General features: G+C 41.0%; 1 protein-coding gene across 5 annotated transcripts in view; it reads right to left on the bottom strand.

Annotated features, from left to right (window-relative positions):
• Positions 1-3,588: 3,588 nt before the first annotated feature.
• The window catches only part of slc25a47b (solute carrier family 25 member 47b), a 32,220-nt gene continuing 13,641 nt past the window's right edge, over positions 3,589-22,167 (bottom strand). For 2 of the 5 annotated variants that reach the window (XM_078562386.1, XM_078562382.1), the window contains 5 exons: positions 10,976-11,019; positions 10,820-10,891; positions 9,190-9,372; positions 7,355-7,637; positions 3,589-3,879 (listed from right to left, as the gene is read on the bottom strand). In XM_078562386.1, the coding sequence (XP_078418512.1) occupies positions 3,593-3,879; positions 7,355-7,637; positions 9,190-9,372; positions 10,820-10,891; positions 10,976-11,019 (869 nt within the window). In that variant the 3' untranslated portion in view covers positions 3,589-3,592. Of the gene's footprint in view, positions 3,880-7,326; positions 7,638-9,189; positions 9,373-10,819; positions 10,892-10,975; positions 11,044-22,167 lie in introns of all 5 variants that reach the window. The other 3 variants (XM_078562384.1, XM_078562383.1, XM_078562385.1) reach the window with 3 other exon arrangements.

Consider the following 22,167-nt stretch of genomic DNA (forward strand, 5'->3'; position numbering starts at 1 on the left):
CTCTTATCCTGTGTCACCTTTGATGTGGCACTTTATCAAAAGCCTTTTGGAAATCCAAGTACACCACATCTACAGGTTCTCTTTATAAACTTTGTTTGTTACTTCCTCAAAGAACTCTAATAAATTAGTTAAACATGATTTCTCTTTCACAAAACCACTGATTCTGATCCCATTATGATTTTCTAAATATCTTGCTATAAACTCCTTTAATAATGGATTCTAGCAATTTCTCTATGACATGTTAGGCTAACTGGCCTTTGGTTCCTGCTTTCTGTCTCCCTCCTTTCTTGAATAAAGATGTTACATTTGCTATTTTCCAATCTGCTGGGACCCTTCCAGAATCTAAGGAATTTTGGAAGGTTTTGACCAATTCTTCGACTATTTCTGCAGTTCTTTTAAGACTCTAGGATGCAAGCCATTTGATCCTGGGGACTTGTCAACCTTTAGGTCTAATAGTTTTCGCAGCACCCGGTGATGGTGATTGTTTTAAGTTCCTCCCTCTCTTTCACCTCTTGATTTTCAAGTATCTTTGGGAATTTAAGTATCTTTGGGAAGTTTTCTAAGTCCTCTATAATGAAGATGGACACAAAATACCTCCACCATTCCCTTCTTTTCCATTATCAATTCCCCAGAAACACTCTCTAGGGGACAAACACTAGCTTTAGTTACTCTTTTCCTATTTATGTTTATATATTACTAGCTAGTTTTCTTTCATACTCTACTTTCTCCCTCTTTATTCATTTTTTAGTCATTATTTGGTTTTTAAAATTTGACCAACCTTCTGTCCCACCACTAATCTTTCCATAAAATCGGGGATGCACAAGCAGCCAGAATTAGAAGAGTGTAGAGATTTCAAAGGCTTGTAGGGCTGGTGGAGGCTAGAGAAAGGAAAGGACAAAGCCATGGAGGTATTTGAAAACAAATAACAGGATTTTAAAATTGAGGTGTTGTCAGACCAGGAGTCAGTGAAGGTCAGCAAGCACAGGGATGAAGAGTGAACAAGATTTGGAGCAAGTTAAGGTACAGGCAGCAGAGTTTTTGATGAGCACAACTTTAGGTAGGATAGAGAGCATTGGAATAGTCAAGTCTAACAAGAGATAACAAGAGCATGGATGAGGGTTTCAGGTGAGCTAAGGCAGGGTCAGAGAGTGGTGCGATGTTACAAAGGCAGAAGTAAGTAGTCTTGGTGATGGTATGGATATCTACTTGGAAGCCTTCTCAGGGTCAAACACTGCTCCATGTTGCAAAGAGGTCTAACTCAGCTTAAGGCAGTTACCAGGTATGGCAAAGGTGTTCAGAGAACAAGATTTGTGGTGGGGGGGCGGGGGGGGTGCTAAAAACAATGGCTTCAGTCTTCCCGATATTGAGTTGGAGGAAATCTCTGTTCATCCAATATTGTATGTGGGACAAGCTGACAAATCAGAGACAGTGGAAGCACTGGTGCTGAAATAGAGCTAAGTGTCATCTGCATACATGTGGAACCTGATGCGTTTTCAAATGATATTGTTGAGGGGTAGCATATAGATAAGAAACAGGATGGGGGCAAGGATAGATCCTTAGGGAACTCAAAAGTAACAGTGCAGGAGTGGGAGGGAAAGCCATTGCAAGTGATTCTGTAGCTACAATTCAATAGATAAAAGAGAAACAAGCAAAGGCAGTTCCACCCAGCCAGACAATGGAGGGGAGACATTGAGAGTGGATGGTGTGATCAACTGCATCAAAGATTGCGACTGATTGAAAAGGATATGGGGCGGTGGGGGGATAGCTTACCATGGTCACAATCATAGAAAATGTCATTTGTCACTTTAAAAAAGGCTCTTTCAGTACTGTGGCTAGGCTAGAAACCTGATAGAAGGATTCAAACATTGAGTTGCGGGAAAGATAAGTGCAGATTTGGGAAGTGACAACTCATTCAAGGACTTTGGAGGGACAAAGAAAGTTGGAGATGACTGCAGATGGGTAAAGAGGGCAGTTTTTGACAAGGGGGTATGACAGCAGATTTGAAATGGGAGCAACGGTATCTAAGGAGAGGAAACCATTAATAATACAAGACGACACAGGCCCAGGGAAGAGAAATTGACTGGTCAACAATTTGGTCAGAATAGGATGGAGGGAGCAGGTGGTGAGTCTCATGGATAAAATGACCTCAGAGAGAACAATGCAGGAGATGGGACAGAATTTAATGCAAGATGCAAGTTGAGGGCTAAAGTTGAGGAGGGAAGCTGCAGAGGCTGCTGGGCAGATGATTTCTATCTTTGAAACAAAAACAAAAAAAATCAGTCCATAGCTCCTCACGCTTATTGTCAAAGGCAACAGTGATTTAAGAAGATGGTTAATGCTGAGGAGAATCCAGGGATGATCCTGGAATAGTGAGCACTTTTAACAATGGACAGCACAATCTGATAATACTCCAAGTGGTCCTGTTAGATTTAACCATGGATGGCTAAACCAGTTGCTCACAAAGGACTTTCAACTTTATGTTCCTTGGACTGAAAGGAGAATGATTGGGGCGAGAGAGAATAGTTCTATAATATTAAAAGGTGATGGAGAGGGTTTGATTTAGTAAATCAGTAGCTGCAGAAATATGATGAATTGTAGTTCAAAGGCTTGAGTTTTGTCAAGAATTTGGAGGCGCATTGGTAAGCCATTCAAGTGAGAGTTTTTTCCAGGGGTAGACACAGAAAGAAGTGGGGTTAGGAAGGGGAAGGGAAATTTGGGTCGAGAGCAATACAAGGAAATTATCAGAAATTGCCTCATCAGTGATACAGCAGTAGTCAGGATATGCAAGATGACAAGATCAAGGGGGTGGCCAAGCATGTGGGTAAGAGAGTTTAGATGGATGGAGTGATTTAGGGAGGAAAGGAAGGCAGTGAATTCAGAGGAGAAAGAATAAAAGGAGTTGAAATAGAGGTTGAAAAGTCATTCAGTGCAAAAGCTGAAGGAGGAAAGCAGAGAAGGTATTTAAGAAAGAAACTTGGTATGATATTTGAGTGCACAGTACAAAACAAGGTGATTTTAAATAGGAGGCATGTGGGGTGAAACAAATGAGATGCTCAAAGAAGTTGCCAGAGGAATAGGGAGACAGACCAAGGTGTGATCTAAAGATCACAGTTTGAGCAGGGCAAGTGGTGAAAAGTGTAGCCAGGCAGGGAAGCTGTAGTAAGAGGAAAAGTATCATCACCTTTCATTCAGGTCCCCATCAAGACCATGTCAATGTGATAGTCCACAATAAGCTCATGGGCGGCAAGGATTTTATTGGCAAGTGAATGTACATTGTGGGGGGTGGAGGAGATGTGGAGACGACAGTAGTAATCAATCCTCTGGCAGAGTCCACAGGGCCATATTGAAACAGTTGTGGCTGGTGCCCAGACTTTCACATGCAGACAAGACAGTAACGGGTACTTGTGGATGGATGCCGCAGGAATCACTGCTGATAAACATAACATTCAAAATAACAAGGTGCCATTTCTCCAAACGTCAAAATTAATTTCAAAGATTATTTGTGAAATAAAATTAATTTTAAAATAATTTTTAAAACCAGCAAGTTTTATAGATATAAAGATATACTGCTTTCAGGGATTCTTGAACTTCATTAATCCTTTAAGTTTATTTTTCTAAGGAATGCCAGCACAGTTTCATAAATTACAAATGTCAGTCCATTAACAGGAAATGCACGGACACAGTTCAAGCTCAAACCCTTGAAGAAAACTCTTGTTCCCTCCTGTCTGAAACTTTCACGAATACAATTCAGTACACCACTATATCTCTGCTGTCCCATGCCATCCATCTGCATTCGGGATTTCATGACATCCATTGGAGTTGCCAATGTCCAGTAAGTCATGCCAGCACATCCACCAGCCAACAACGTGGCTGTCCCATCTGATGAGAAAGAAAAAGTTTTTAAACTCAAAATATCTTCAACATATAAAACTATTTCTCCATATTTTTGTTACCTCATTTAACACAAATATGTTTGCAAACATTCTGAAAGACCACAACAACAACCTACATTTGTATAGTGCTTTTAACATAGAAAGCTATTGCAAAGGATTTCACAGAAATATAATCGGACAAAGATAGATGTAAAGCTAAAAAAGAGAGATGAGAGTTAGTCAAAGAGATGGATTTTAAGGAGAGTTTTAAAGTAAGATGAATAGTTTATGGTATGGTAACCAATGTGGGGCAATGAGAAAGGGAATACATAAGAGACCAGAGTTGAACAAAAGGAAAGTTTTTTGGGGGGAATAGCAAGGCTGGAAGTTGTTACAGGAGGAAGTCACGAGGAGGTATTCAATACAAGGGTGAAGGTTTTAAATTGAAGTAATTAGAAGCCAATGCAGATCAGCAAGGACAGGACTGATGGGCGAGTATGGCTTGGTGTGGTGCAAGGTACAAGCAGGAGAATTTTGTCAGCTGAAGCTTACAGAACATGCAGGTTGGGAGGTCAGCCAGGAGAGCAGTGGATAATCCAACCTGGAGGTGAGAAATTCATGGATGAGTGTTTCAGTTGCAGATGGGTCAAGGCAGGCCTGAGGTGGACAATGTTATGATTGTGTAAGTAGGCAGTCCTCAAGATGGAGAGTATATGGGGTTGGAAGTTCAGCTTTGCCATGGGTCTAATTCAACCCCATGATCAGAGGAGATAAATTCAGGCATATAGATACAGAGTCTGTGGTAAGGACTAAAGATGATAACTTCCGTCTTCCCAATGTTTTACTGGAAGAAATTGTGGTTCATGCAAAACTCCATGCCTGATGAAAGGTCTGATAACACAGATACAAATACAGCAGTTAAGAGAGATGCTGGAAAAGGTTGATCGTGGCATCTTCAGTACCCATGTGGAGGCTGACCCCCATGTTTTCAGTTGATTTCACCAAGGGACAGCCTGTAGCTGAGAAGAGGAGAAAAACAAAGATACCTCCTTGGATTCCATAGATTATGGCGTCATTTCAATTTTGTGAGATAAAAACCTGATTGAAAAGATTCAGACATGGAGTTGGAGTAAGATGGGCTTAATTTGGGAGGTGGTGATACACTAAGGATTTTGGAAAGGAAAGAAGGTTGGAAATGGAATACACAGATGCCACCAGACCTGTTCAGTATTTTCAGCATTTTCTGTTTTAATTGAGATTACCAGCATCCACAGTATTTTGCTTTTGTTTGCCCAGATAGTGCTCGATGTGGTCCAGCCAGATCCAATAACGAGACGGCCAAAGTCTTGGACTTGAGGGAGCAAAGCTGGGAGTCATACCAGGGGAGAAACTAGAATGGGAAGAGAGTAAAGGTTTGAGTGGGACCAAGGGATTAGTAGAGCTGCAGAAGCATTGTGGGGAATGGAAAGCCAACACAAGGCAATTGGAAATTTGAAAGGACAGTTGTAAGTGACTTGAGCGAAGTGTGTTTTTTGAGGTAAATGAAGAAGGAAGTGGAGTTGGAAAGGGGAAGGGGAAGGGGCGCTTGGATGGAGAAATACAAAAAATTAGTTGGAGATGGCCATCAAAACTTTGGGAGTAGAAAGGCCATGAGAGATTGCAAGATGAAGAGGGCAATATGACTTTTGAATAAGTGTTTTTATTTCATCAGTTGATTAATATCTTGTAAGTTTATGGTAAGTATCAGCCACTAAATTTTAGATTATTTCTTAACAGACTTGTAGTAACAGTTATCAGAAGCAATACTCATTTTGGATTTATTCGGCAGTATGGAGAGGACCAACAGCCAATTGGACAGATGTAAAATTTTATCAAGGATGGTTTCAATTCACATGCCCATCAGATGAGATTATCCATATATTCAGAAGCTGATATCAGCGATATCGGACATCACATTAATCTGAATGATAGCACCAAAACTCCTTCATCACTTCCCTGGCATGTTGGTCTACCTTATCGACTCAAGTCCTAGAGTGGGACTTGAACCCACAATTTTCTGGCTTAAGAGGCAAATGAGCCAAGACTGAGCCATGATAACACCAATAAATCCCAGTATTGCCTCTTTTTAAAATGAGTATGTAATTTGGGAGAATATAGGGTTAATTTGTAACCAACTGCCATCCCACAACTTACATGCAAAATATTATTATACTTCCAATTTGAAATTCAAATTGCTAGCAATAAGCATTGGCAATACAAGGTGAAAGGGAGAAAACCGTAAGCTTTTGAAACAAAACGCTACAAAGTAAACAACTTTACATTTTTTTGCTCAATAATTTAGACATCGATTTTCTCTAAACAGGCCAGGTATTTGAAACACAGCACCTATTTGGATGCATATTTTCACAATTTCACTAGCAATGGCATATTAGTAAAGATATGGGGTTCCTTGTCATATTATAGTGAACCTATTGGCCCGATACTAATGAGGAGGCTGGAGGGTACAAAGCAAGGTGGGGTGCGGCTCTGTAATCAGTATACCCAGAAGAATAGGTGTCCCTCCAGTCATTCTGAAATTAAAACAGCAGACCCAATTACCAGTTTTCAACTCAATTTCCTGCCACAGCCAACCAGATTGAGATGTTAGCTGGCTGGCAGGCAGGCTGAGAGGCTGTTGGCACCAGGCCACAGCCAGGAACTGGAGAGGAGGACGACAGAGATCGAGGTGGTGGGGGAGCGGGTGGAGAGGAGAACATCATGGAAGGGCTCAGGCAGATCGGGGAGGGGATCATGTGGAACTGGCAGAGGATATGGAGTTGCTGAAAGGAGATTGTAGGCTGTGGAGGACATCAAATAGTAGGGGAGATCAACAGGTCTGATTAGAGGGCTGGAGGAAAGCATTTCTGTCCTCCCAACCTACAAGCAGTGCTGAAAAAGCATTTATCTGTACCACGTAGCAGGCATTACCTCCCTTTAGCTGCCAAATTTCCCCAGCAAACTCGGCTGGCCCACAATATAGTTGAAATGGAGTAAAAAAAAAATGAGCCACACAACCTCATTAAAATATTTAAATTAGTGTCCTGCCTCCTGCCAGTGGGTTGCTTGCCCATGCCGCTTCTGTTAAAATTGTAAGAGGCAGGGGTTAAATTATTTCCCACCAACCCAACCCATTGCTTTTTGGGGACTAAAGTTCCCCTCATTGTATCTGTCACCATTTACCTGCAAATGGTGTAATATTGGGATGAACAATAAATACTGGGCTTGCCAACATCTATAATCCCACGAATTAATTTAAAAATAACATAGGCATGACACACAGCGGTTAGATAATAAAAAAAAACACAATAGGATAGAAACAGAAAAATTACTCCTTTTGGTGGGGAAATCCAGAACAAGGGGACACAATCATAAAATTAGAGCTAAGCCATTTAGTAAAATTATCTGTTGAACTGACCTTGAAATGGTTCCAAATTTGTAAATACCTGGCTTATGTTGTCCTTGTGGAGTTAGCCATTCAGTGAAAATAGAGTATACCAAAAAATATAATCCAAAGCATGGGATGTCTCTTAACCACAGTGCAGTAATACCTCTGTACAATCCCAAAACTCCTTCCTCTTTTATTACTGTTATTAGGCAGTGGATTGAGCCTCTGTATTTGGGCTTTGATAAAAGGTCACGAGATAGAGGACCTTGGTAAGACTGATGAGGATGTGTCTGATTCTGTTGTCTTATTTTGATTAGGTCAATAGGAGCAAACACCACAGCCTGAAAAAAAAATTAAAATATTTTTAATGACAATACAAAAGATAGATACATTTAGGTTTGGATTTTAAAAATTCGGGCCCTTCGAGGGCTTTATGGAGACACTAGGATAAAGCCAGGCTGGGGACAAAATTCACAATATTTAAAAAACATTTTTCAAAATCAATTTACAAATATTACAATATCATTTATTGGAGAACCATCTCTGACTTTAATGATGTAAGCACTGGACTTTGTGTGCTATGGATTGATCAGTTCATATTTTGTAGTTTTTTAAAAAAAAATTCATTCATGGGATGTGGGCTTCGCTGGCTGGGCCAGCATTGATTGCCCATCCCTAATTGCCCTCGAGAAGGTGGCGGTGAGCTGCCTTCTTGAACTGCTGCCATCCATGTGGTGTAGGTACACCCACAACGCTGTTAGGGAGTATCAGGATTTTGACCCAGTGACAGTGAAGGAATGGCAATATAGTTCCAAGTCAGGATGGTGAGTGGCTGGGAGGGGAACTTCCAGGTGGTGTTCCCATGTGCCTGCTGCCTCTGTCCTTCTAGATGGTAGTAGACGTGGGTTTGGGAGATGTTCCATAAAATCTCTTAATTTGCAGAGAATTATCCAATCTATAAAACCATATAATAAATAGTCTTCCTGTAAAATTACAATGTTAAACATATTAGCAAACAATACCACAGTTAAATGTGACATTTCCCTCTGTTAGGTGGTCTCTTTTGCCGTCCACCCAAAATAAACAAAACTTCTGGAGTGCACTTACCACAGATACAATCATAGAACTTAATGGGGCATAGGTGCCAGGAATGGTTGGCTTGCAAGTTAGAAGAAAGAAAGATTTTCTATTTGTACAGCACACTTCATAATCCTCATGGTTGCCCAAAGAGTTTCACAGTCACCTCAGTTTAATGTCTCATCTGATAGACAGAACCTCTGACAATGCAGCACTTCCTCAATACTGCATTTAGAGTCAGTCTAGATTGTGTTCAGGTTCGGGTGTGGACTTTGAACCCGAAAGCTTTTGACTCAAGAGGTGAGAATACCACCATTGAGCCAAAGTTGCTATACACAAGCTTGCGACTATTTACAGGCATACACAAAATTGTGAAGTCACATGTTGATTTATTAACACAGTTTATATCAGTGATCTGAAAGCCTTTTACATAAAATAATATGGAGAACTTTTGGTAATCTGTAGATCCAATTTAGTAGTGGCAGCACAAACATTCAAACTGCATTCTTACGAGAAAAGATAAAAGGTGTACTGCAAATAAACTCGATTATCCAGTCATCCAAAATTTAGTTATCTTATCTAGTTATTAGATCACCTGATTCAAGACAAAAATTTAGAAATCACATCATATTTTGTCAGAAGTTCTAAGTTTCATAAGTCAGTGGAATCACCCAGCTCTACCACCCCACCCCCTCAAATTCATGCATTAGGTACAGAATTAACCAAATACAATCTAATTAACTTAGCCTGAAAACCAAAGCAATAACAACAATATCCTGAGCTTGTATGTCAATTATCATATAACAAGTTACTTACCTCGGCAGTCCCTGCAGAGCAGCCTGCGATGAAGACATCAAGTCTGGCTGGTTTCACCTCTGAGCTACTTTGCCGCAAATGACTTAAAAAATTGAGGCAATTTCTGTACGTGCCAAAGCAAACTGAACCACATACAGACACTGACAGAACAGGCAATGCCATTCCTTTATAAAATCCATATACCTGAGTAAAAGACACAACAAATCTCATCATTTCGCAACTCTGATATTACAATTGAAGAAATAAATAACTGGATTACAATTTCCAAGATCTAAAATTTGTCTAATTTCAAGTTGTATTTATAATTAACAGTAATTCAGTTTGTTTTTTTGCAGAACACAAAATCCTACATCTGAGACTTATGACACCCACTCTTCCTCATATAATTTTAATTTGGAGTTAAGATTTGAATGAATGTTATCCTTGGCTTCTGAACGGAACACTAAAATGCAGTCTGTAGCTCTGAAGAGTCATACGGACTCGAAACATTAACTCTCTTTCTCTCTCCACAGATGCTGGCAGACCTGCAGAGGTTTTTCCAGCATTTTCTGTTTTTATACTAAAATGTAGTCATTAGATACATAAAGTGATCAAAAAAAGCTAATGCAATGTTAGCCTTTATAACTAGAGGGTTAGAATATAAATGAGAGGAAGTTTTGATACAGCCGTACAAAGCCCTGGTTAGATCACATCTGGAGTTCTGTGTACAGTTCTGGCCACTGAAACTTAGAAAGGATATATTGGCCTTGGAAGGGGTGCAACACAAATTCACCAGAATGTTACCAGGTGGATAAGTTACAAAAACTTGGCTTGTATTCCCTGAAATATAGTGTGTTATGGGGTGTTTTGGCTGAGGTTTTTAGGATTTAGAAAGCAATTGATAAGAGTAGATAGAAATATTTTTCACAGCTGAAGGAGTCAAGGGCAAGGGAACATAACATTAAAATCGGAGCCACGCCATTAGGTAGATATATTAGGAAACACTTCTTTGTGCAAACGGTAGTAGAATTGTGGAACTCTCTCCTACAGTAGGTATATCAGTTAATCATTATAAACCTGATCAACAGACTTTTACTAGCCAAGAGTACTAAGGGATATAGTGCCAGACAGGTGGAGGAAGTTATGATTTCATTGAATGTCTGCGCAGACTGAATGACCTACTCCTGTTCCCACGTTCGCATATTTAACTTGAAAAACATCTTTTTGCCAAATTATAAAAATTATTTAAAACCTTACTGCATAGTACCTGACCTTCTAGTTGAGCAGGCAAATTTATATTGGTTGAGGTTGCAACATGATATTTCAGCACTTGACATTGGAAATGATGCAATGAAGGTTGGCCCAAATTGAAGGCCGTGCAGTTTACAATGAATTTATATAAGATAACTGGATTTTGAAGGATGGGTTTGCAATAATACTTCATAACTAGAAAACTGTAGTGTTCAGCTTCTGGCAATTCTTCAAGTTAAACACAGTAACATCCAAGAAAGCCATACTAAAGGAATAAAGATAAAAAAGGTTTCTAAAATAAGGCGGCCATAACTAAAGGAATAAAGAAAAAGAGGTTTCTAAAATAAGCATTCTCTGTTTCAACAAAGTTGTACATTAATCGACAAAAACTCAGGTTTACCTTTTCTCTCTGATATGTTGATTGAATACAATGCCAAACACCACTGTACATGTGCTGTGTCTGAATTCTCACCTGGTGAGACAACAGGTATTAACTACAATATCATGGGTATAAACATGGACAATTTCTGACAACAGCTCAAATAAATACACTAACCTTGATTGTATCCAAAGGATATCCCACAGCAGTAGCAAGTCCACCTGTGGTGGCAATGTAGATTTCACACCAGCGGATATAAAACATAATTTTAATTGCAAACATTACATGATAGGAAATCTTCAACATACCTTACATAAAATTTCTAAAATATCTATCTTACTGCAGTCTGTAAACTTCAAAAAATTTAAGTGCTGTAATTGTGTTGACTCAGTCATGTTCTTTATTTTGCCCTATATTCTGCTCTTCTTCATGGCTTTCTTCAGAGCAAGGGACAGTTGCAACATAAAGCTCCCTCTATTCAGCTCCAACCAGCCCAGTTCACATTCTGCTCTTTCACCTCCAGAAACTAGATTTCAGTTATGATAAAAAAATATTCTCCAGGATGTTAAGCAAAGTGGCATTAATCAGTCTTACTCATTTCTAATGAGATGGAAGTACACAGTGGAAAACTGTCCAAATTGCACACTGATCCCAGCGAGTGATGGTTAGTTTGCTACACAGTTTAACATTGATTGAGACACACTCTTAGAGGAGAGCCACACGTAATTAGAGGATCCGCTACATACAAGATTTATAATAAGTTACCAACTTTACCTGTAAATGAATCAACAGCGATTTTGGACTTGAGTTCTAATTTCATGAAAAACCTTACCATCGCTTTCTGCACTGTAAGCAGTGCAATATACCTTTCTGTTTTCTGCCTCGACTTCATATGTCTCATCGTACCATACCACAGTTGCACCAAAGGTTTAGTAGTATCCCAGCTAGCCATACTAACCCAATAGGTGTCGCACTCCAGTGGCTGACACTGCAGTACCCAATTATCAGCTTGAGTCAGAGCCATTGCCATTTTCCAGTTACCACAACGTAACTATAAAAAGGAAGGGGGTCATTACTCTGGATCTAGTCACTCTAAAAGGTGTGTATGGGAGTATTTAGTGTAAGAATTAACATGGAAAAATGTATCAATCTCAAACACAATGATATTCCTGACCTGAATGAACACAAAAATTCACCAAAAACGTTGTAATTTCTCAAAGTGGAAGTTTTAACAAATTTGTCCTGGCTTAAATCAGCTAAAGCATTAAGAGTATTTGTAAGCTATTTTAATACAGCTATCATATGCTATCTTATAAAATAATATTTACAAAATAGTTGAAATAACTGAAGTCATACAGCAAATTTTGTTTTGTTTTGATCTGCATAGAATGTTTCTATTTCATGCAGTAGATGGAGAGATAGCAGTGGATTTTTAAAGAGGCTTTTATGTACATTTTAATAAGACGGACTGTAACAGAAACAACTTCTTTTAACTGTTGTGGGGTCCATTGTCTACTTACCAATCGAGGGCATTCATATTAATAAACTTTTTTTTATGACAAGTAGAATGCATAGGTTTCAGAAGCAAAAATCTGAGTTACTGGTTCAGAGACAAAAGGCGTTATTTCAACCCCCAAGAACAGGCAAGTTTGGCTTAGGTGGAATTAAATTTGAAAGAGTTCAAACCTGACCCCAGCCTGCCACATTTGGTTTTAATGGAGATAGAGAATGGGCCTGGCGACCAACCCGCTCTCAGGGAGCAGGACATTCAGTAAAAGCTATGCAGGAGGCTGTAACTTGTCACCATCAATCCACTGTCATCATAGGCTTGAAGCCCAACACCGCCTACAGGGTTGGTGTGCTCACTTCAACTTCTATAGTTCCAACAAGAATCACTTTTGATTTTTACCCCTCTTGTTGCCATCAATACAGGAATGAGTGCCTAAATGTTGGTAAGAAAATTAAAATGGGATGGACCTTCTCTCTGCTGCACATGAAGACGTTCTCGGTATAGGTGGCTCTCCCGGGCCTCGTTACTGGGTTTCTGCCTGCCACCCCTTGTATTTTGAACCCTGCTAGATGCATTGCTTCAACCAGAGTCATCTCCCCACTTCATATAAATGTCCCAGGAATCCAGATAGGGTTCAGGGTACATGGAACCAGCAGATAAAAGTCCAGTGATGTCACAGTTATGACGAAGGATCATAATTCATGAGTTTTCAGGCTTTTCATTCACTGGAAACTATTGATCCTGGTTTCCAAATGCTGCAATTGCAAGAAAAAGAATACAGATTTTCCTTGTACCTACCTCAACTGGTTTGTTGACTTCCCTCAATGGGTGACGCCTACACCCCACTTATAGCCAAGAAAAGATAGGGAACTCAACACAAGAGATATCAAGCCTGCAGATTATTCAGCTACTTTACCAGTACAGTTAATTTGCTGAAGTTATTTTAGAATATATCACAACGTGCAATTTCTATATTTCATAGTACTAGGCAACACCAGCCAAACTATTTCCAATACATAGAGAGCCTAGAAAATAAACACTCCTTGTGGGTTAATGATGCACACAAGTACTATACACAGGGGTAAATATTATGTTCTTCATTGTTCAGCAAATTGTATTGATTTTCTTTATTTCTGCACCTTTTAAAAAAAATTCTCAATAAGACTCAATGATAAAATTATCAAAAGAATGCAGAAAATTATCTGTAACATATTGGGCAGAATTTCCCGTTTGTCGGGCGGGCGGGCCTGACCCAATCGCAGGCGGGCACAGCCAATCGCCGCTAGCGATTGGGGCCGCACCACCATTTTACGTGGACGGGCCAATTAAGGCCAGCCCAGCGTGACATCCGCCAGGAAGTGCTATGCGCTCCCTGTGCGGGTTGGGGGGGGGGGGGGGGATCCCTAAAATTGAGAGTGCACTCTTTCGTGCATGCGCACTAAAGAGCGCACTCATCTCCCTGAGGCTAAGTGCAGCTTCAGGGAGATCGGCTGGACTTTTAAACGTATTAAAAATAGAAAAAAAAAATTCCCTTACATGTCCCCTCATGTGACAATGTCACATGAGTTGGGACATGTTCATAATTTACAGAACAACTTTATTACAATTTTTAAAAGCCTACATGAAACCTCATCCCACCGCTCGATGAGGTTTCATGTTTTTTTCTAGTTGCTGCTGGGGCTCCTGGCCGACCCGCCAACTTAAGGTTGGACGGGCAGGTCCTTTAATTGGTTAAGTGATCCTGTCAATGGCCTCAAGTGGCCATTGACAGGTCGATGGGCCCGCAGCTGATTTTGCTGTGGCCCCGCCTTCCTGAAAATTTAAATGGGGCGGGGTGACGTTGGGGGTTCCGCCCGACATCATCCCACTTCATTTTACGCGTCGGCGAGCAGGCCCCACCCCTGCTCGCTGACGGTAAAATTCTGCCCATTGTGTCCTTTATTATGAAATGATGCATAAACGTTTGTAAAAGCAACCGTGAAAGGAAGGTGCACACAAATTACAAACTCTTACTTAACAATAGCCACAGCACATATTTATTCTGCATCCTTCACTGTTCCAGGAATTAAAGGTATTTGTAAAATAATACAGATCCCTTAAGGAAAAAAATCATCTGAACTATAGAGAGACAGGAAATATTAGTAATGAAACTAAAATGAAAAAGTCTAGAAAAAGGAAACAATGCCAAAAAGAATTTTGCCCTCAGCGTGCCACTTAAAGGTGTCTGTGCTGAAATTAATTTTCTGAGGTTAAAAATCAGTATAAAAACAGAAACAATATTACTATTTATATAATGAGATGGCCACTTTTGTGTGCGGCTGCATCAAGCGGTGTGTAGACCCTCAGTACGCAAACACCAAGTGTCACTATGTGCTGAGGTTCTACCTGTCCCTGGTGTTGCGAAGGATGGGTCTGGCCACGCTGCCGCGGAACGCTCCAAGTAGTTGGACCGTGCCTTACCACCTGTCCCTCGTGGAAAAATTTATGCAGAGAAACACCTTTGACCACAAGTCCATCAGGCAGTGGTCGGCACGTAACGTCTTAGAGGCCCTGTGGGAAAAGGAGAGGGTGGATCCTGTGGGATGGTTCCCCGAGCAGACTGTCAAAGTCATTTGGCAGAATGCCTCATCGCCAGAACTTTCCAACAAGCACCAAGACGTAGCTTGGCTGGTGGTGAGAAAGGCCCTCCCTGTCAGATCCTTCCTACACGCCAGGAGTCTCACCCCCTCTGCACGTTGCCCTCTAAGTGGCTGTGGTGGGGAAGAGACCGTTGTTCACCTCCTGGTGGATTGTGTGTTTGCAAAGAAGGTCTGGAGAGAGATGCAGTGGTTTCTGTCGAGGTTTGTCCGGAGCAGTTCTGTGACACAGGACTCTGTGCTCTACGGGCTGTTCCCAGGTACACACACCGAGACAAACATCAACTGCAACTGGAGGATCATCAACTCGGTGAAAGACGCTCTTTGGTCTGCCCGAAACTTGTTGGTCTTCCAGCGCAAAGAGTTGTCCCCGACCGAGTGTTGCAGACTGGCACATTCCAAAGTCCAGGACTACGTGCTGAGGGACGCACTAAAGCTTGGGGCAGCCGCCGCAAAGGCGCAATGGGGAAAGGTCGCTGTCTAAGACCTTTCTGCTACAGTGCACCGAGGGGCTGGGAGTTGTTTAAATCCCCTCGGGCTGTACAGCTCAAATTGAATGTCTGCAAATGATTGTAATATTCATTTTTTGTATCAATGGATTTCGTGATACACGTTGTAAAAGTTGAACCTGATTGTATTTTTGTGTTGGTGATTTTGAAATGGTTTGAAATGTTGTTGAAGATATTTTGTGAATAAAGTATATTTTTGCAAAAAAAAAATCACTTGCATAAAATATCAAGTTCCATCTCAATTAAAATTACAATGAATCATTCCAATTACTTACCCAGCACATAATGTGACTGAATACACAGAGAAGCTGTGGGATGCAAACAATGTGCTTATGGCTTTGGCATGAGTTACCAGCAAACCACGTATGGGATGCAAATCCTGGCTTTCCAGATTGCAGTCTACCAGATTGTCAGATTTTTAGATAAAAGCAAAAACCTTCTGTTGAAGGGTCATTTGGACTCGAAACGTTAACTGTGCTCCTATCCGCAGATGTTGCCAGACCTGCTGAGTTTTTCCAGGTATTTTTGTGGGTTTTTTTTTGTCAGATTTTTGTATTTTTTGACTTGCTAGTACATTATTTTAGATGCTATGTATTAATTATAAGGGCTGCTTTCCTTTGTGTAACTAACAGCATCTTTTAGAAATTAAGACGGGGAGTCTCCAGGAGTGTGTTCACATTTGTAACAAGTGCCCAGAAGTTTATTGAAACCAATAGTCTTAGGAAGGGATCACAATTAATTAAGGCCAATTGTCCCATCTTAGCTGATCCACCCAAAATGATCCCAAAATCCTCCCACTACATAACCAATTATTTCTTAATGGTTCCAGGGGTTTTGCTTCTATCAGTCCAGGATCCATTCCATGCACTGATTACTCTGCAAAGAAGAACTTCCTGACATCAGTTCTAGATTTAATTTGTACTAGTTTAAGCCAACTACTAATTTGAAACAATGTCCCTTGTCCTACTCTTTCGATTCTAAAGGAATTTAAATTTAAGGTAATTGTCCAGATTTACATTTTCATTTATGATCACCTCTCAAGACAGCTGCTTTCAAAGCTTAAAAGCTCCATTCTTTCCTCATATCTCACATCCAGCATCAGGGATCAAGCACTAATGTACAAGGCTGAATTTGTCTCTCCTCAAATGCCTTTCCACATTGTCTAGCTGGGTGGGATTGCATTCACCTGGTTCCATTCATAACTATCCAGTCATGCCAGAGAATCACCTGCAATGGCTTCTCTTCCCATTCCTGCGCCATCACCTCTGGATCCCCCAAAGATCTATTCCTGACCCCTTCTTATTTCCCATCTACTTGCTGCCCCTTGGCATCATTATCCAAAAAGTGTCCACTTCTTGTATGCCAATGACACTAAGCTCTACCTTACCACCACCTCTCTTGACCCCTCCACAGTCTCTAAATTGTCAGATGGTTTGCCCAACAGCCAGTAGTTTGAATGAGCAAAAATTTCCTTCAGCTAAATATTGGGAAGACCAAAGCTTTCGGACACCACTGTAATCTCTGCTCCCTGAATCCATCTCTCTTCCTGGCAACGGTCTGAGACTGAACCAGACTGTTTGCAACCTTGGTGCCAAATTTGACCCAGAGATGAACTTCTGACCACATATCCATGCCAACACAAAGACTGCCTATTTCCATCTCTATAACATCACCTGATTCTGCCCCTGCCTCAGCTCATCCGCTGCCGAAACTTCATCCATGCCAATGTGACTTCCCGGTTTGACCATTTTACACATTCCGGCTGGCCTATCACATTCTATCCTCTGTAAACTACAGGTCATCCAAAGGTCTGCTGCCCATGTTCTTATTCGCACCAAATCCTGTTCACACATCACCCTGGTGTTTGCTGACCTACATTGACTTCCGGTCATGCAGTGCCTTGATTTTAAAATGTTCATCCTTTGTGCTCAAGTCACTCCATGGCCTTGCTTGTCCCTATCTCTGTAATCACCTTCAGCCCCACAACCCACCTAATACAACAGCTCATCTAACTCTGGCCCCTTGAGCATCACAATTTTAATTGCTCCATCATGGTGGCCACATCTTCAGTTGCCTAGGCCCCAAGCTCCGGAATTTCCTTCCTAAATGTTTCCGCCTTGCAACCTCTGTTTCCTCCTTTAAGATGCTCCTTAAAACCTATCACTTCAATCCGGCTTGTGGCTACCTGCCCTAATTTCACCTTCTATGATTCAATGTCAAACATTTTTTTATAAAGCTCCTGTGAAGCACCTTGGGACATTTCATTATGTTGAAGGTGTTATATAAATACAAGTTGCTGTTGGTTTCAAATCATCCATGACCTCGCTCTTCCCTATCTCTGTAACATCCTCCAGCCCTACAACTTCCAAGATGACTGCACTCCTCCAATTCTGGCCTTTTTAATTGCCCCATCTTTGGTGGCCATGCCTTCGGCTGCCAAGGCCCTAAGCTCTGGAATTACTTCCCTAAACCTCTCTTCCTCTCTCCTAAGAAAGGAAATAGGAGGAGTAAGCTACTCAGCCCCTCAAGCATGCTCTGCCATTTAATAAAATCACGGCTGATCCTCTACCTTAGCTACACCTTCCCGCATTATCCTTACGCTTCTTGATTCCCCTAGTATCCAAAAATGTGTTGATCTCTGTCTTAAATATACTCAACAACTGAACATCCACAGGTCTCTAGGGTACAGAATTCCAAAGAAATCTCTCCTCATCACAGTTCTAAATGGCCAACCCATTCTTTTGAGACTGACACCACTGCCTCTAAACTCCACAGTCAGGGGAAACATTCAGCCAGCACCTACACTGTCAAGCCCCATAAGAATTTTATAATTTTCAATGAGATCACCTCTGATTCTTTTGAACGCTATGGAATATAAGCCTACTCTACTCAATTTCTCCTCACAGGGCAATCTCCTCATCCCAGCAATCAGTTTAGTAAGACACTATGTAAAATGCACTTCCTTGACCAAGCTTTTGGTCATTTGCCCATATATCTCCCTATGTGGTTTAGCGTCCAATTTTATTTGATAATTCTTTTTTTAATTACATTAAAGGTGCTATATAAATACAAGTTGTTGTCGGTGACCAGATCTGGGCATTGTACTCACAGTGTGGTAAGAAGCAAAGCACCAAACAGTTTGGGCATGACTCCCTCAGTCTTATACTCTACTGTACTCAACCTTTCGCTTCCTACATACAATACTTCACAATTGTCTGCATTAAATTTCATCTCTCATTGTTCTGCCTACTTGAATTTTGCCCTTCCTATTCTATAATTTCTGAGCTGCCTCCTGCAATTCCACTGCTTTTTCTCATTTAATATCTTCCACAAACCTTTTTTGAAACGGATCCATAAAAGTCAGAAAAAACTAATTTACATAATGCCTATAGGCCTTTTTCAAAAGTGCTCCTTTCTTAGGTAGTCCCTTGGATTCGGGGATGACTTGCTTCCATTTTGGTTCGATGGGTTCTGATATGGCTGAGGCGCCCAATGTGCAATCTGCAGACTCCGCCACTTGTGGGGCAGGTGTTGCTTGGGGCATCAGTTGCATGAGTCATTTGGCGGTTTTTGCACTCTCTCTGCCACCTTGACTTGACATCTGCATGTTCCTGACCAAATCACTCTGTGTTTGGTGTCTTCCCAAATGAACTTTCTTCCATTTTGGTAGGTGACCATGAATCAGTGGATATTTGACTTCTTCAGGGATGCTTTGTGGACAATGCTAAAGCGTTTCAGTGGTGGTGGCTTTGATTAATTAGCACCTTGATGCTGAGCTGCCCCTGATGAATTTCATGCCCTTAAAAGTTTAAAATTTTTAATTTTAAAAATCTCTAGCAACAATTTACTGCATGCAGGGATGAGACTCAACAGTTTAAATTGTTCTCTTTCTTCTGGGGAGGCTGCATTAGCAATTATGATGTCGCAAAAAGGGTATTTATACTCTAAGTATGAGCTGTAACTTTCTGTTCTAGAATGTTCTTAAAATTAACTGGGAGGTTGAGTGTGTGGTGCTGTTTGTGCAAGGCAAACGGCAGAATGGAGCAAATTGCCCAGCAAGTTCTGATGATTAGCAATTCATGACATAGCTCTTTTTTTTTGGCTGAACTTGCTAGCCAATTTTTGCATTAGTAATGGCATGCAGTGTGAACTCGTCATTATTTTTCTAGCAAGGTTTGAGACAACATCTTTTATTAACTGTGGTCTGGAAATGATTGTCGGTTTAAGACAACAGAAATTACTAATTACCCTCCGTCACAACCGTATCCAGTCACTACTTTCACCCTTTACCTCAACTTCTGGTGTTGCACTTGTGACCAGTCATGTCACCGCCCCTATTTCCAACCCTCCTCCCCACCCCAGCCACAGTGTCCTCTGGAAGTTGTAATCTGCTCTCTATCCAATTCCAGGGATAGAGAGACTACATTTCCCACCAGCACTGTGGGACCCTCCTTCCTGGTTTCGGAGTGATGATGCTTGTGGACCAAAATGGCCCAAATCACTCAATGGTGTCAATTGTTTTAAAATCTCCCGGAAGGCTTTCTTTGGCCACCGGCAGATTGATACCAATTTCAGTCAACTCCTGTCCATTCCGGAAGGGTTGGCAACCCTAAGTAAAGTAGCAAATGCTTTGCCTCTGTCTCTGTCTCTCTCTCTCTCGGACTTTAAAATGGCCTTTCTACCTCACCTGATGTAGAGCTCCACAGCAGGCACACCTGGAGCTCCAAAATTAAAATCAGCTCACAGAGTCAAGAACTAGGCCTTTTCTTCACAGAAAAGAGCAGCCCAGGCTTCAACTTGTTCCTTGCAAAATAAAAAAGTCTTGTTCATTTGGGTATTCTTGGAAAAGTTTCTTCCAGAGTTTTTGAAAAAAAAATCATGAATCACTCAAGCAATGGAATACCTCTCCTCACATTCTATTCCAATTGGCGCCAATCAGCTCACAGGACCCAAATTCAAACAGCAATGCGAAACGATGCAAAACAGCAGAGAGCATGACATATGGCGACAACATGAAACAACATAAAATTGAAACTAAAGACATAAATTGGGAATTCTAGCCCTAAAAACTACATAACTTCAAAATGAAATGACTTAAAGCGGGCAACTTAAAACAGAATAACAACACTTTTCCAGTACATAAGGTCGTCATTCAGCCCATTGTATCTGCACCAGCTCTCCGAAGGACCAATTTACTTAGTGCCATTCTCCTGCCTTCTCCCCATAGCCCTGCACATTCTTCCTTTTCAGATGACAGTCTAATCTTTTTGAATGCCTCGATTGAACCTGCTTCCACCACTCTCTGAGGCAGTGCATTCCAGATCCTAACTGCGATTTACACTGTGTGTAAAAATTTTCCTCAGGTTGCCAGTTTCTTTTGCCAATTAACTTAAATCTGTGCCCTCCTGCTGTCAATCCTTTCACATGTGGGAACAGTTTCTCCCTATCTACTCTGTCCAGACCTCTCATGATTTTGAATGCCTCTATCAAATCTTCTCTCAGCCTTCTGTTCTCCAAGGAAAACAGTCCCAATTTCAACAACCTACCTTTGCAACTGAATTTCCGCATCCCTGGAATCATTCTGGTGAATTTTCTCTGCACTCTCTCGAATGCCTTTACATCTTTCTGAAAGAACAGCGCCCAGAACTGGACACAATACTCCAGTTGAGGCCGAACCAGTGTTTTCTACAAGTTTAACATAACCTATTTGCTCTTGAACTCTATGCCCCAATTAATTAAGCTTGGAATCCTGTATGATTTATTAACCACTCTCTCAACTTATCCAGCCACCTTCAGCGGCTTTTGTACATATACACCCAGGATCCTCTGCTCCTGCATCCCCCCCGTCCTCCCTTAGAATTGAACCTTTTAATTTTATCTTGTCTCTCAGTGTTCTTCATTTCTCCGCATTGAACTTCATCTGCCACTTGTCCGCTCATTCCATAAACTTGAATAATTTTGAAATTCCAAGTAATCCTCCTCACAGTTCACAATGCTTCCAAATTTTCTATCTGCAAATTCTGGAAATGTGTCTTGTACATCAATATCTAGGTCATTGATATATATCAACACAACCCCTTGGGAACTTTACTACAAACCTTCCCCCAGTCTGAAAACATCCATTAATTACTACTTCTTGTTTTCTCAGCCAATTTCATATCTATGTTCCTACTGTTCCTTTTATTCCCTGAGCACAAACTATGCACACGTCTATTGTGCGGCACTATATCAAATGCCTTTTGGAGGTCCATGTACACCAAATCAACAGCATTACCCTCATCAACCTCTTCAAAAGAACTCCAGCAAGTTAGTTAAACAAAATTTTCCCTTAACAGATCTGTGCTGGCTTTCCTTAACCTACATTTGTCAAAGTGACTATTAATTTTGTCCTGAATTATTGATTCTAGAAGTTTCCCCACTCAAAGTTTAACTGACTGGCCTGCAGTTTCTGGGTTTATCTTTATGCACTACAAGATTACTGTATAAGATACTGAAGGGGCTTAACACACAGAGGTTGTTTCCCCTGTTAGGGGAATCCAGAACAGGGGGACACAAGATAAGGGGCTGATCATTTAGAACTGAGATGAGCAGAAATTTCTTCACTCAAGGGGCTGTGAATCTTTGGAATTGTCTATCCCAGAGGGTTGTGGATGTTACATCATTTAATATATTTAAGAGAGATTTTTGGTCACTCAGGGAATCAAAAGGTATGGG

Source organism: Cetorhinus maximus, chromosome 18 (genome assembly GCF_964194155.1).
Source record: "Cetorhinus maximus chromosome 18, sCetMax3.hap1.1, whole genome shotgun sequence".
Classification (NCBI taxonomy): Eukaryota; Metazoa; Chordata; class Chondrichthyes; order Lamniformes; family Cetorhinidae; genus Cetorhinus; species Cetorhinus maximus.